General features: G+C 48.4%; 1 protein-coding gene across 6 annotated transcripts in view; it reads left to right on the forward strand.

Moving 5' to 3' along the window:
* The first annotated feature begins 2,437 nt into the window (after positions 1-2,437).
* The window catches only part of TSC22D1 (TSC22 domain family member 1), a 65,134-nt gene continuing 51,338 nt past the window's right edge, over positions 2,438-16,233 (forward strand). For 3 of the 6 annotated variants that reach the window (XR_008330386.1, XR_008330387.1, XM_053387784.1), the window contains exon 1: positions 2,438-5,403. Coding sequence is in view for 4 of the 6 variants with exons in the window: in XM_053387784.1 (XP_053243759.1) it covers positions 2,573-5,403 (2,831 nt within the window). In the remaining 2 variants the exon portion in view is untranslated. The other 3 variants (XM_053387785.1, XM_053387786.1, XM_053387789.1) reach the window with 3 other exon arrangements.

Below are 16,233 nucleotides of genomic sequence, written 5' to 3' on the forward strand. Positions count from 1 at the left end.
GCATGGTCAGGATAGTTACAACCGATAAGACCCAGATCCACCATCCCATCTCCACTCGGAACTGACAAGGCCATCCATTAATCCTTCATGGACTGATAAAGGAGAAGGCTTTGTTTATACAGCTGGGTTTGTGTTATACAGCTCAAGCTAATGCATTTTAGCCAATGGATCCTTGAAGAAATAATTTGGGAATTTTGGGGCCCGGTTCGGGTGACTACACAGTCAGGTTTGGCCTACCCCGAAGTCATGGATTTCCACACCCAGAGTTTCTTGACAAACCATGTGAGTTTATGTTGGTGCAGAGAAAATGGAGAATCTCTGAAGCTGGAACGGCCAGGCATGCAGTTAATAGGTCTTTTTTCACAGCTGCTGAGTGCAGTCACTGATCCTGCCAGTTTCCCCCTCACCTTTCATGGCATTTGGTAAGCTTTGTATGCTGGGCTGCTACAGTGTGGTCTCTTGGTCTAATTGCACTCGGTAAGCTCTTGTGTTCATGGACACTTAAAAACATAGCAGGAGTAATTATCATCAAAGCAGCAAAAACTAAGATTATGAGCCAAAGCTAACAAATCTTTGATTTCCTCAAACTCAGCCTTTTAAGTAGGGTAAGTGTGTAAAATAAGCAGATTAGCTGCGAATGTTTCTGTACTGAGACACTTCGTCTTATCTGCAAAATCCTACATTTGTCTGCTTCACTGCTTTTCTGTGGAATGAGAGGACAAATTTGTTGGTTCAGGAAAATAGGTATAAAATAAAGAATGAATTGCTGAATGCCAAGATTGGGGCAAATACTCTTGGGTGAGAAAAACCCGGCAGAGGTTTTAAATCACAAAACATGCAGCAAATTTAAGTGTGGAAATGTAGGGTGTTAGACCTTTAAGGCATGGCCTTTTGAGATATGACCACCCTTCTTCCGCCAGCATAGGATAAGGCCACCAGTTTGGTATGTTAGCAGGTGCCATTTTACAAACACTTCAGAAATCAGGTTCATATGCTCTTCCATACATCCGTCAGATGTATAACTTGGCTTAATCAGGTAGGTAGCCGTGTTGGTCTGACGCAGTCAAAATAAATATAAAAACTATTTAAAAAAAATTGTGTGCACATGCACACAAAAAGCTTAAACCCAGAAGAAACTTAGTTGGTCTCTAAGGTCCTACTGGAATTTTTTTTTAAAAATTATTTATTTATTTTGGCTTAGTCAGAAAGTGGCAAAAGTTTCCAGATTATTGGTACGCGCTACTTTTTCCTGGTTGGGTTTAATGTGGCATAGTATGCAAAAACCAACGGGGGGAATTTTTATTCCAAGCATGGAAATATACAGAAGAACAGAACTTCACTTGCAGAAGGTATAGAAGTAAGGCAGATTTTAAAGGTGCAGGCGCTGTACTGGGGTGGAGATTTTGTCAGTCTCCTGGGAGTGTTTTCAGGCTGTGTTCCGTCTGGTGAAGCGCCCGAATGAACGTGCAGACTGAATGTGGTGCTTTATATTCCTAGGGCACTTCTGCTCGTTTTCTATGGGGAGAGGGTCACCCACACCAAGAACTGCGAGTCAGGCACTCCGCGAAGGGGCGTGGGGCGTTTTCCGAGTCCACGGGCCGCCCGAAAGCCCGCCTTGGTCTTGACACGCGTCTAAACCTCCCCGTTCCGACGGTCAGCCAGACCCAAGTGGCGAAGCAGCAGCAGCCGCCGCTCCGAACCGCCTGGCGAGAAGGGCGCCCCTCGTGAGGGAAAACGCGCCGGTCGCCAAGCGGGGGGAGGAAGGGCGGCAGGCAGGCGGCCGGCCGCCTGAGGAGAAAACTGCGGAGCGCCAAGCCGCCGCCCCCGCCATCTTGCCGGGCCGAGCTGGCGGCCTCCGTCTTGCGGGTCGGCCGCCTCGGCAACCTCCGGCCGCCAGAGCCGTAACTCCCCGGCTCTTCTTCTCCCTCCCGCCCTCCCTGCCGGCGAGCCCTTTATGTCTGCGCGCTGCCTGCGGTTGCGCCTGCGCCGCCGCCAGCGCCATCTTTCTCCCCCCTCCCTTGGACAGAGCCAGAGAGGGAAGCCGGAGGAGGAGGAGGAGGAGGAGGAGGGAGAGCGCGGCGGCGGCGGCGGCGTCTCGCCCGCGAAGCTTCCCGGCTCCTTCCGCGGAGGGAGAGGCGTCGGAGGAGCGAGAGAGGGGCGACTGCTGCTGCCCGGGCTGCGTCAGCTTCCCCGCCTCCCCCCGCCTCGCCATCCTGGATGGGGAAGCGCCCGGCGCCCGACGGCCCCGCCGGGACTGCGCGCACGAGCCTCGCCGCCGTTCCGGAGCCGGCTGCTGCGTCGTCGGCCAACCCTGCTCCGTTTGGCCGGGAGGATTGGCGAGGCCGGGGGCTTTGTGATCTGGTCGGGGGCGGCGAAGGGGCCGGGGCCTGAGTGTCACATTGCCCGGAGAGGCGGCTGGAGAAGCCGGCAGGCAGGCAGGCAGCGCCTCTTGTGTGTCTGCCTGTCTCTCCCTTTCTGTCTGGGCTCAGCTGCCAGGTGCGCCTGCTCCGCCTGCGCGCTCCCTTTCCCTCCTCGCTCTCCGTCCGGGGCTCCTTAAAATAGTGCTCGTTCAATGCACCAGCCTGACTCAGCGGCAGACACCAGCGTCGGGAAGATGGCGCACCCGGCGATGCTTCCTCGGAGGGGCAGCAGCGGCGGCGGCGGAGGAGCAGCAGCAGGAGGAGGCAGCAGCAGCAGCAGCAGCAGCAGCGTCGCGGTGCCGGCCTTGTGTCCGGCAGGCATCGGCGTCGGAGGCAGCAGCGGCGGCTTGGAAGATTACCCGCCGCCCTTGCTGGTTCAGCCGCCGCCGCCGCCGCCTCCCTCCTCCGCAGCGCCGTCGTCTTCTCCCGGGCTGCCTCCTCCGCAGAGCCTGACCCTCCTCTCGACGCCGCAGCCCCTCGGCCAGGCAGGAGCCCAGATGAAGAAGAAAAGCGGCTTCCAGATCACCAGCGTGACCCCCGCCCAGATCTCGGCCAGCCTCAGCTCCAACAACAGCATCGCCGAGGACACGGAGAGCTACGACGACCTGGACGAGTCGCACACCGAGGACTTGTCCTCTTCCGAGATCCTGGACGTCTCCTTGTCCAGGGCCACGGACTTGGGGGAACCGGAGCGGAGCTCCTCGGAAGAGACTCTGAACAACTTCCAGGAGGCCGAGAGCCCTGGCGCTGTCTCCCCCAACCAGCCTCGCCTTCTGCAGCAGCAGCACCCCTCTTTGCCACATCCCTCTCAGCATCAGAGTGTGGCCATCAATGGCAGCATGCACCCTTCTCAGGGACATCATTATCACCACCACCACGGACATCACCATGCGCCACACTCCGGGATGGTGGGCCCAGCGGCTCCCGGAGGACCGCCGTTTAGCCCTTCGTTTAGAAAACTGTCTACCGCTGCAAGCTCTGATAGCGTTGTGGCAGCTGCCGTGCCCGTTTCTGCTGCATCATCTGCTGGTATGCCTGTGGCCGCTCTTGTGTCTCATTTCCACGCTGCTGGTACACCTGGGGTCACTTCAGCCGGCGGAGCTACGACCAGCACTTTAAGCAGCGAGACTAGTGGTAGCTCCAGTGGGGTGAGCAGTATGCCTGGTCCCGTTAATGTGAATCTAAGTAACTTCACAAGTACTGGTAGCATAACTAGTGGCAGTGTTAATGTGGCGGTCTCGAGTGGGCTTGGCAATGGCACGAGTACTTCCTCTAGCGCTGGGAATTCCAGTGCAGGAGGAGTTGCTGCTGCAGCAGCAGGAACATATAGTCAACTGCAGCCTGCGGCCAGCACCTCGAGATTCAGAGTTGTGAAACTGGATTCTAGTTCAGAACCTTTCAAGAAGGGTAGATGGACATGCACAGAGTTCTACGACAAAGAGAACCTCGTGCCAGTTGCAGAAGGAGTAGCTGTAAATAAAGCGTTAGACACTCTCAAACAAAATTCACTTGACGTGACTTCTGAAAGGGAGAGCACCAGTGGGAGCTCAGTTAGTAGCAACGTAAGCACACTGAGTCACTATACTGAAAGTGTGGGAAGTGGGGAGATGGGCGCACCAGCGGTGGCACAGCCGCCACCATTTCACGCAGCAGGTTCTCAGCAGTTGGATTTTGGCAGCACCGGCCCTCAACCTGCTCCAGCACCCAGCATACCCCAGAGCGTTTCTCAGTCACAGCTTGCACAGCCACAGCTTCATCCTCAAGATGTAAATTATCCTCCTCAAAAGCAAGGGGTCCAGCCTCCTGCATCAGCTGTCCCTCCTCCAGTAAATATAGTAGGTGGCCATCAACAGCCTGCCATGGCACAGCAGCTGCCATACACCCAATCGACGCAGCCTGTGCCACCTGTTCCGGTTGTGCCACAACTGCACCAGTTGCCGTATGGGCAAGGACAGGCACAGCATCCACCACCACAGCAGCAGCAGCAGCAACAGCAGCAGGTACCTCTGCAGATGGCCCCAGGGCATGTTAAACCAGTGAATCAGACTTCTGTCACAGGGCCTATGCCAGATTACGTGCAACAGCAGCAAATGCTTCAGACTCCAGCTTCTATGCAGCCAGGACCTACAATGGTAGGAACGGCTCTGCCTGCGCCTGTTGCTCAGGCACCAAGTATGCAGCCTTCGGTACAAGCACACCTGGCAGTAGCATCCTCCCAGCCTGCTGCACATGCTCAGACAGCAATGCTGACCTCAGGAGCTGGTGCTCAAACAGTGAACGTTGGACAACAAGGAAGTGTACCTCCCATGGTGCAGCAACCAGCAGTTGCAAATCCAATTGCTCCTTCGGTAGTGGCACAGAGCGCTCCTCCTCCATCTTCCCATGTGGTACCCCCTGTTCCAGCAGGCGTCGTTCATCCTGGGTTGCAAGGTAGCACATCAAGCCTTCCTCAGCCCTTGGTTATTGTTCCACAGAGTACTTTGTTACCTGTGCAAGCGGCAGAATCCCTTGTTCCAGGAATGGCTGGTCAACAATTGCCTGCTGTTAGTCCTGTACCTTCTGCCAGTGCTGCTTCTGTCCCATGCCAGTCGGCTGCAAACGTGTTGCCCACACCTATGAGTTTGCCTCCTTCAAAGAACATAGCACAATCATCATCAGGTGCGCAAAATGGGAACTTGGTCCAAAATGTGTCTACTAGCATCAATTTGCCCGCAGTCCAAAATGTGCCACAACAGGTACCACCACTGAACTCTGCCCAGTTTTCTGCCCAGTCTCTTGTTCAGTCAATTACAACCCGAAGTGAAGATTCCAAACGCTCTACGGAACAACCCACCTTGGTTGGCCTACCCCAAACCACCAGTGGAGAAAGTGGCGCTGGAGCATCATCAGCCATGTCAGATGGAGGCAGCAGCATGGCCGCCTCTCTTTTCCCCCTGAAGGCACTTCCGCTGACAGTGCAACTTGTTGATGGTGAGGATGAGAGGTAAGATCATGCCAAGTAAAAATGTTGTGATAGCTTGTTGTAAACTGCACAGACCTTATTGACCCGTTCCCAACCAGATACGGGCTTTGTAAAGAGCTTTAGTAACTGATGTTAGCACAAACTGTGTTTGTTCATTCTGGTGCTTTTGTTAGTTACCTTGTGCTATGAATCCTTAGCAGTAGTGCCAAAAGGATGAATATGGGAGACTTGAGGCAGGGAAAGGAACTTCAAGCTAGGAACACTCCCAGAATCGTAGTTCATTGTCATTGTCTCTTTGTAGGAGTTAGGGTCTCCTTATTGTCTCTTTACGCTACTTCATCTAGAAAGTGCATTGATTTCAAGAACACAAGGGAAATATAATCATTAGCATAATCAGCAAGATTTGGATCCAAGCTAAGGCTACTGCAATCTCTTAACTTACATTTAGATAAGCCTGAATGCATTCAAAGAAGCTGTCGAAGCATTTACTTTCCAAACACTTTCACTTACAAGTTTTCTTATTTTTTTGGCTCAGAATCGCTTCCGGTTTCTCCTGTGTATGGAATGAGATATTGCAGATGTTCATCACAGCCCAGACATTTCCAGTGATAAGGGGGGGGGGGGAAGCAGGGGACAGAAGGGGTTGGGGGATGAATTGAGGGGAAAGTTACTTCATGAATTATGTCCTAATAGATGGAGGTATTCTTTTCCATTATGCTCCCTACTTCTGTTTTGTAACTTCAATATATATATTTTAAGGTGGTGCTCATTGCTTTTCTTTTACAGAGAAACCAGTTGCTACATAAGGTTTGAAACGTTTTGAAAGTGATGTTGTGCTTGACATACAAATGGTGCGGTGCTGGTGTCAGTCTCTGTTGGAGCAATCTTGCTATTGCATTACATGTTTCATTAATCATTTGACTTCAATAGATGATTCTAGACTTCTTCTTTACAGCCGTCATGGTGATAGTTAAAAACTACCAGTGGTGAAAAGCTGTCAGTACAATCAGGTTCATGGTGTTGGCAAAGGGTTTTTTAGGTGGTAGGCCGTGAGTCCCCAACTTTTCTGGGCCCAGGGGCACATTTGGAAGTCTAAGAAGCCATCTTGAGCACCACATAGTAAAAGCTGGTGATGCTCCAAAACAGGTAAAACACACAAGCAAAGAAAAGGCAAAGCACCTCCTTCAGCCAAACTGAAGCTGACAAAACGCGCAGTTTCAAAAATAAAAGATCTAGTGCAAAACACCCACCAGTTGCTGCACTGTCTCCCAAGTTCACTAGACAATAGTGTGCTGGGAGGGTGGGTGTGTGGGATCTCTTTTGCTTTTCTAAAGCGTTTCAGAGGGGGTCATGCGAGGCCTCCAGCTGCCCCCCAACCGCGTCCTCTCCTTTCCAGTGTTGAATGTATTGGGATCAGAGGAAGGTGGGGGAAAGAGGGTGAAGTGACTGGAGGCCTGCGCTGTGCCCGGTGCGGCCCAGGGGGCATTGAGGGATGCACCACGCCGAGGAATCCAGGAATATGATGTCTCTTGTAAATTCAAATCTTCTGCCCTTTCAGGTGTGTTCTCAAAGTACTCAGTTGGAACCAAACAGGTCCATAGGCTCTGTAGAGCTTTCAGCGCATCTCATCTCTCTGTATGGCATCTGGTTCTGAGCTTGCTGTGTCAGAGATATAAAAATATGGCTGGGTTGATCCATTATTTCTTACAGTTTTACCTAGTCCTCTTTTAAGGAGTTCAGAGCAAACTTGTATGTACACATCCTTACCCCAGTGTTCGAAATTCCCTGGTCGCTAGTCGCTTTCTGCCGCTCAGGCTCGCCCCCTTGTCACCAATTTTAGATTGTGAGGTTTGTGACCGAAATCTCCTCTGCAGCCAGCATCCCTGACTGAAGTGTTGCCTTTCAGCCTGCGCCCCAGGAAGCTTTTTGATAACCTTTCCATTGTACGATTTGCAAAAGGAAGCAAACAAGCTGTGAAAAAGCTCTCTAATGGGCCAAGGAGATTGGCTGATTTCCACCCCTCCCCTTAGAACAGCTAGCTTTGCAGGTAGAAACTCAAAACAGTCTTTCGGTGTTAGACATGTTGTGGTTTGCAAGTTTTACTTGTGGGGCTTCTGATTTCCTGCGCTGGCTGGTTATTTAAGGGTTTCAAATGGTGATCTTGCTTCTCAAAAGTGAAATGGCTCTAGCAGTAAAGATACGCCTCTTTTCTTGCTTTGCCTTTCATTTCTTCTCATAATAATATTTTTTCTGGCTTGCCTGGAAGACTAATCGTTTGCCCCCTTTATTTAGATTCTGCTGCATCATTCCCCCCCTCCCCTAGGAATACAGGTTGAGCATGGAGGTGGGGAGAGAAGACTGGAAATTATGACAAAAAGAGGGTTTTTGCAGCAGGGGGTGCCCTCCCTGTGTACCTGCCCATTCCGAAGTTTGTATCTGATGGTGTATTTGGTATGGAGGGAGAAGTGTAAATAGAATAACTATTCTTATGTCTTGAAATAGATAAGAAAACCATTCTGGTCTAGTTCTCTGTTCTGGTCTTGCCCATTTGTGACAGCGAGTGAGATTTACCGGAAGCGGGTTTGCTTTTTGAACCCAAGTCTGCAGCATGAGACAGAACATCTTTCTAGCCTTTCCTGGAGATGAGTTAGCAAAGTCTGCTGATGACACCAAGTTGTTCGGGGTAGTTTTTAACTAAAAGAGGCTGTGAGGTGCTCCAAAAGGATATCTCCATACTAGATGAATGAACATTAAAATGACAAATTAGGCTCAGTGTTAAAGTAGCTCGATGTTTGATTGCCACCCATTTTCCTATCTTGGACTATAACTCCCTCTTTGCATCATTTATTCTCCTATCACCAGTTTGGCCACTGCTTTCTTCTTGGGTGAAGATAAAGGCAAAGTAGGCACTGAGCAGTTTCACTTTTCTGTCACTCAACAGCATTTCTTCATCTTCTTAATGCAAAGGTCCTACTACTTGTTTGTTCTTCCTCTTGCTTTGAGCATAGCCCCCCACCCCCTTTTTATTATTTTTAACATCTTTTGCAAGCCCAAGCTCATTTTTGAGATTTAGCCTGCCTGACCTTCTCCCTGCAGATGTTGGCCACTCATTTACCCTCTTCTTTCGCGATTTGCCCCTTCCATTTCTTATACGAGCCCCTTATAAATCTCAGCTCATCCGTAGTAAGTTCCTTATATGCAGCCGCACTGGTTTCTTTTGATGCCCCCCACTTTTCTTTCTGGTTGGAATTGTTTGAAATTGTCCCTTCAGTATCTCACCTTTAAAAAAACTCCCATCCATCTTGGACTCCCATCTCTTTTGAGTATTTCTGACCATGGGGTTTCACCCAGTGGTTTCTTAGTTACCGTATTTTTCGCTCTATAACACGCACCCGACCATAACACGCACATAGTTTTTAGAGGAGGAAAATCCGTAGGCATGCCACCCGTAGGCATTCCCTTACTTTTTAGGAGGAAACACGCACAGACATTTCCCCTTACTTTTTAGGAGGAAAAAAGTGAGTGTTATGGTGCAAAAAATACGGTATTTTGAAATCAGCTTTCTTGAAGTCCATGGACTGCATTCCAGCTTTCCCTTTCCTCTGTATAATGAATCCCAAGAGGACATGGCCAAAATGTTTTGTGTATATTGCTGAGAGTTACGAATTTTCACATGTTTGTTGATTGTTGTTGTATATTTGTAGCTTGGTTTTTCCCCTGACGCTCAAGGCTGTGAACATTGCCTTCACCTTTCTCCTTTTCTGCTCACAATACCCCTGCGGGGTAGTTCAGCTACCAAAGTTGTGAATAGAACATTTTTTGCTTGTTATTTAGTTGGCAACCTTTTCGCTTGTTTCTTCAGTTTGGTATTTTGCTATAATAATGATAATAATAATAATAATAATAATAAAATTTATTTATATCCCGCCCTCCCCAGCCAAAGCCGGGCTCAGGGCGGCTAACAACAATAAAATAATACAACATTCTAAAATCATTTCATTATAAAATTAATTCAAATCAAATTGAATTGATGGCAACCATTGGGCTAGAGTTCTGTGAAGATTGCCAAAGGAGGGAGTCAGGCTGTGCCCTGGCCAAAGGCCTGGTGGAACAGCTCTGTCTTGCAGGCCCTGCGGAAAGATGTCAAGTCCCGCAGGGCCCTAGTCTCTTGTGACAGAGCGTTCCACCAGATCGGAGCCACATCAAGGCTATGAAATGTTGCAGTGAGAGCAAGGAGGCTCCTTCTCCTGTTCGCCTTAAATTGGGGGTGTAAAGAGCTCCCCAAGGATCAGCACTGGGACTTGTGCTTTTTAACTTGTTCACAAATGATCTAGAGTTAGGGGTGAGTAGTGAAGTGGCCAGGTTTGGTGGTTATACTAAATCTTCCAGGGTTGAAGAGCTCGGAAAGGACCTCCCCAAACTGAGTGAATGGGTGGTAAAATGGCAATGGCAATTTAATGAAAACAAGTGAAAAGTGATGCATATTGGGGCACTAATGTCACATTATACGCTCATGGGGTCTGAACTGGCAGTGACTGACCAGAAGTGAGGCCTTGGGGCTGTAGTGGATAGCTCAATGAAGCTGAATGAAGATGTTGACCCGGTGTGCAAAAGTTGTGAAAAAGGCAGATTTCATGCTCGGGATTGTTAGTAAAGGAATTGAAAATAAAATGCAAACACAGTGGTGCCTTGGTTTAAGAACAGCTTAGTTTATGAACAACTTGGATTAAGAACGCTAAAAACCTGGAAGTAGTGTTTTGGTTTGTGAACTTTGCCTTGGAAGCAGAACATGTTTCGCTTCCTGCTGAGTTGTGTTCCATTTGTAAATTGAGTCCCCTGCTGCTGTGGGAAAGCACGCCTTGGTTTAAGAATGCTTTGGTTTAAGAACGGACTTCTGGAATGGATTAAGTTCGTAAACCAAGGTACCACTGTACCGTAATGCCATTTTACAAATCTATGGTGCCATTGCCTTTGGAATACTGTATATAGTTCTCACCTCAAAAAGGAGCTGGAAAAGGTTCAGAAAACAACATCCTGAATGAACAAGGGGATTGAGCAGATGCTCTCTGAGGAAAGGTTGTGGCATTTGGGACTTTTTAGTCCAGGGAAAAGACAAGTAAGAGGCGACATGATAGAAGTACTTAAATTATGCATGGCTTGGAGAAGGTGGCTAGAAAAAAATGTTGTTCTTCCTCTCTTGTAACTCTAGAACTCACTGACATTCAGTGAAGGTTCATGTTGGCATATCCAGGGTAGATAAAAAGAAAGGATATCTTCACGCCGTGCATAGTTAAACTATGGAGGTAGTGATGAACCACAACTTGGGTGTCTTTTAAAGAGCATTGGGCAAATCATGGAGGATAAGGCTAGCTATGATCTTCTTCCACAGTTGGAGAATGTTGCTTCTGAAAACCAGTTGCTGGTGGCGCAAGTGCTTTCGGTCCTCCATCTGCAAAACACTTGCCTTAACAGGGTTTATGCAAGGGTTATAACAAGTATGTGTCGCACTCTGAGCATTTTGAAGTGCTTTATCAACTAAGGAGGAGGAGGAATTGCAGCAGTGAGACTCCTCTGTGCCAGGTACTGAAACGAGCTATTTGAATACGCAGCTATATTAAAACAAAAAAATAGTCTGTTGGAGTGAAGTGAAGCAGACAGACGGAAGGAACCTCATTAAACAACCTATGGAATTTGCTACCACAAATTTTAGATTTTTTTTTTTTTTACAGCTACTTATACCCTGCCTTTCTGGAAACCGTTCCAGTGCATTTTACCATTAAAAAAATAAAAAACATATAACAATTTATTTAAATGAAATATAGGAATTCCCAGAGACCAGTTGGTGGTAGATGACCCTGCTGAGAAGGGGACAGTCCTAGCTAGCTAGAGCAGGCTATGTGGTGCTGTTTGCCTTCCTGCTTTTCTCTCCTGGCAACAAGATGCAGTTAGGTAGGGTGGCTTGAAAGGGATTTTAAAAAGTCCATTAAGTGTAGCTCTATCAACAGCTGTTGGTTATACAGGTATCTCTCATTTTACATGGGGGTTATGTTCCTGATCATCGCACATATAAACAAAATCATGTAAAGCCAGAATGCCCCCTCGAAATGTGTAAAAAGAACCAGAAAACCATTAAAAAATCTCTGTGCTTAATGGTGAGAGACAAATGCGGCTCTAAATGCTTAGTCTTCTTTCCCTTGCTGGCTGCTGCTGCAGATGATATAAGGAGGGTGTGGGGTTGACTGGTAGCCAGAAAAATTCTTGGCTGTGGTTCAGATCCAGAAGTGGGTTTCCTCGGCACATCTGGTGCTGCTGGTTTCTTTGTGAGGAACATTATGATTGACAGCTGCTGCTGCTGTTGTCCTTTGAACTCATCAAACATTTCCTTGTACATTCTCAAGAGTGTCTGTAATCCCATGGATGATTGTGAAGCTGCGTTCCATGGAGGGGTCAAACTCTGCAATCAAATCATTTGTGTGCTTTATGACTCCATCTCTTCCACTTCTTCCTGGATGAGGTCAGCAAAGCCATCACTACCCATTTGCCTGGCCATCTACCTCTGTGGCAATTTTTGGAAATCCCTTGAAATTGGGTATACAGTGGTGCCCCGCAAGACGAATGCCTCGCAAGACGGAAAACCCGCTAGACAAAAGGGTTTTCCGTTTTGGAGGTGCTTCGCAAAACAAATTTCCTATGGGCTTGCTTCGCAAGACGAAAATGTCTTGTGAGTTCCTGTGGGGTTTTTTTCCTCCCCCCCCTTTCCCAAGCCGCTAAGCCGCTTATCAGCTGATCCGCTAAGCCACTAAGCCGCTTATCAGCTGATCCGCTAAGCCGCTTAACAGCTGATCGGTAAGCCGCTTATCAGCTGATCCGCTAAGCCGCTTATCAGCTGATCCGCTAAGCCGCTTATCAGCTGATCCGCTAAACCCGCTAATAGCGCTAATCTGCTAAGCCGCTAATGGGCTTGCTTCGCAAGACGAAGAAACCGCAAGACGAAGAGACTCGCGGAACGGATTCTTTTCGTCTTGCGAGGCACCACTGCACGTTACTCCCACAAGTTCTGCCGGTATGCATCCACTGTTTTAGCCTTGATTGCATCCACTGCTTGTTTGATGTAGGTGTTGCAACATGCAATGTTAAAAGAATTGCAGTATGCGGTGAGGTCAAGATCCGGATCAGCATCCATCACTGTGATCATCCAGGAGAAGCTGAGCTTCGTGTAAGTGTAAGCAGCCTTGAAGCAGCAAAGCACACCTTGATCCAGTGCATGGGTGAGGGAGGTTGTATTGAAGGGGAGGAAGACAATCTCTACCTCGCTGTGTGCAAAGTGGAGTCCATCAGGATGCCCAGGAGCAAAGACCACAAGAAGCATCACTTTAAACTGCAGGTGTTTCTCCTCCAGGTAACGTCTCATTTCTGGAATGAAGCCCATAAATGATGAAGTCGCCCAGGCCTTTTTGTTGGATTGCCAAAACACAGGAGCACATTCTTGTTCTTGCCTTTTAGGGCACGGGTTTTTTGAGGGCTGTACAGCAAGCCTGGCTTAATTAAGCGTACAGCCACATTGCCACAGAGCAGCACAGTCACTCCACCCTTTGCAGCTTTGAAGCCAGGAGCTTGCTTTTCAGCTCTGGCAATATAAGTCCGCTCAGGACTTCCAGAAAAGTCTCGTCTGTGTTGAAAACACATATTGGAAGATATGCCATAACACACTTTAGTTGTGCAAGGTGGATTTTTTGCAGCCTTGTCTTCAGATGCAGCCTCCCCTATCATTCAGGTTGAAGCAGAGCTTAAGGCTGTTAAGCAAATCTGAGCTGGCTTGAAATCCCTTGGTAGGCTGGTCCCCATCTGTGGTGGAAGGTTTGAAGTGGTCATCAAAGCTCAGAGCCTTTTGATGCAAGGTGTTGCCATCCACAGGAGCATGTATTTCAGCCACAAGTTCAGTCACTTCTCCATCTTCACCAAAGCCTTGCCGTGCACCTTTGCAGTCACTATAATAATAATAATAATTTATTATTTATACCCCGCCCATCTGGCTGGGTTTCCCCAGCCACTCTGGGCGGCTCCCAACTGAATATTAAAAACAATACAGCATTAGACATTAAAAACTTCCCTAAGGAGGGCTGCCTTCAGTTGTCTTTTAAAAGTAAAATAGTTGTTTATTGCCTTGACATCTGCTGGGAGGGCGTTCCACAGGGCAGGCGCCACTACCGAGAAGGCCCTCTGCCTGGTTCCCTGTAACCTTGCTTCTCGCAATGAGGGAACCGCCAGAAGGCCCTCAGCACTGGATCTCAGTGTCCAGTGTCCACTAGTGCACTTGCTGCCACAGCCCCACCACGCACCTTGACGGCACAGATACCGGGCCTGTTCCAGCCAAACTTGTGTGCCACAGTACACACATACTTGTCATCTCTCAAGCGGTCCAGCACAGCCAACTTCTCTTCCAGCGTGGGAGCCACCCTCCGTTTCTGAGCAGCTGATTATGACAATGATTATGCCTTACGTTTTAGGGCCATTCTGCAGTCTGAAGCTCTGCCAAGCACCTCCTCAGCACTCCAGGGCTGCTGCCCCCTTTCGCCTTCTCTCTGGCTCCCTTTCCTCCCACATGCACCATTTTCTTACTTCCTTTCCTGTGTGCACCATTTTTGCATTGTTCTTAAATTTTTAGAATTATTTTGGAGTGATGTGTGTACAGTGTAAAATGCAAGTCACCTGTAATGCATAAAAAGTACCTCTAGGCCAGACATGTCCAAAGTCCATTTGGGGGGCCTAATCCAGCCCACTGGTCGGTTTAATCTGGCAGTTTATTTCCTGGGGTAAACTCCCCCCCAAGCTGAACAACTTCAGGAACTTTGGGGTAAAATAGTAAAAAAAGCTCAACAACTTTGTTCGGCCCTCATGCATGTTCACTTCATCAAATCTGGCCCTCTTTTAAAAAAGTTTGGGCACCCCCGCTCTAGGCTAAGAAGCGCTGTTCTTCAGCATATAAGCTGACAGCCGGGTGTGGGGGAAAGACAGGCTGTAGCCTTCAGAAAACCCGCCTGTCTGCTTCCCAGAGCCACCTGGCTGGCCACGCTGCGAAAAGGGATGCTGCACTGCGTTAGGGCTGCTTTTCTGTTTTTGTGAAATGACAGCTACCAATGCCAAGTATTGATAAAACAAGAGCCATTGTGATTTTGATGTCGTCAGTGTTATAGTCTGGTGTGGGGATTTCTTTACAGCCCAAGGGCCACTTTTTATCATTGGTAACTGTCAGGGAACTGCCATCGGAGAAACAGGAGGTGAAAGGGGTCACAGAGGCTGAGAGAGACTTATCAGCTGAGGAGGGAACCAGCAGGGGGAGAGGAGGAGCTCCAAGGGAAAGTGAGTCGGAGGGAGGGCTCAGAGACACTTCCAGCGAAAATAGTGGGGAGGTTTCAGGACCTCCCATAGGGACACCCACTCCTCGCCGGAAACTGTCACGCCGAGAGTCCAGAAGACGCGTTTCCGTTAAGGAACTTTTATGCTGGAAGAAGTTCCGTAAACGCCCACTGTCTGATTCTACAAGTGACTGACGGAGCCATGCTTAAGGAGCTCCGTCACAGACAGAGGTTTGTGGACTTAGCCAAACTCTGAGGGACTAGGACTTTATGCACAAGCAGCTCATCATCCCATCACAGTAACCTTCCAGGGATTGCAATGCAGTGGTGGATATATCCAAAGGGGACAGAACAACAAATGTGACTTAATCTTTACAGAGGAGACTACATACATTCCAGTTATGGAAATATCAAGGGTTTATATATGCCCGGGATAGGCATCCTTTCAAGATGACTGCAAAGCATTTGAGTGGAGCAGTTTGAAGAAGCAGGGCCTATTCACACCAGTAATTTAAATCATGCTACACTCCAGGTGACTGACTGCAATGAAGATATACCAGGTTTACTGGAAGATCTTTCCTGAGTGGTGCGAATCTCAATGGACTTAAGTTTCTGCAATCTTGCTTAGAGCAGGGTCTGAAGCTTAACACAAGCAGCAGCTATTTCATCCATTTTGGCCAACTGCGACTGCAGCCTTCTGTCTGCTCATCTGCTGCTGAAAAGGTCCCTGTGTGAAGCAAGGTTGCGGCCCACACCGGTTGTTCACCACTTCCGTACATGGGACCTGCATAAAATCCTGATTGGTGTTCGAAAGCCACTGATTGAGTTGCTGCGCAAAACATCCTTAAGGCTCATATCTCCCGAAGTCCATTTTATAGTGTCTGTAACCACAGCCAGGCTGGTTTCTGATTTCAGTGCTTTCCGTGGCATGCAATCTATGCATTTTTTACTCGGACTGAGCGGTCATAAGGACTGGTCCTTCCGTGTTAATTGTCACATGTAATTGCAGTCAGGGTCCTGCCCTAGTTGGGATTAGCTGTTGTCCAGCCCAACAGTCAAACTCCCACTTCATGAGATTGTATGGTTGGCACCGACCTGAAATGTAGATCTGTGCGAGTTGTGAGTTGGCCTGTTGGGGACACATTCTGTTAACCAACTGCGACAAAGTATTAAGTGTTGACTGCGATCCCTACCTCATTTATGCAATTTTAAGTCCCACCTCAAGGCAAATTTTTAATCTTTCACTTTGGGAAGGAGAATTTTGTTTTCTTCTCGCTATTGTTTCTTTATTCATAATGGTCTGAGTTTTAGTGCCTGATTTCTGCTTGATGAGTGTGTAGACAGAGGAATTCTGGGATCACAGCCTCCTTCCCATGGTCTCTTCCCTGCCTTCACTCTACCATTGGGTCTTTCCCCCCCCCGAAATTTTTTAAAATTAGTTTTCACAATATTATAAACAAACGGACAAACACATAAGACAAACATAAATCATAGC

Source organism: Podarcis raffonei, chromosome 5 (genome assembly GCF_027172205.1).
Source record: "Podarcis raffonei isolate rPodRaf1 chromosome 5, rPodRaf1.pri, whole genome shotgun sequence".
Lineage (NCBI taxonomy): Eukaryota > Metazoa > Chordata > Lepidosauria > Squamata > Lacertidae > Podarcis > Podarcis raffonei.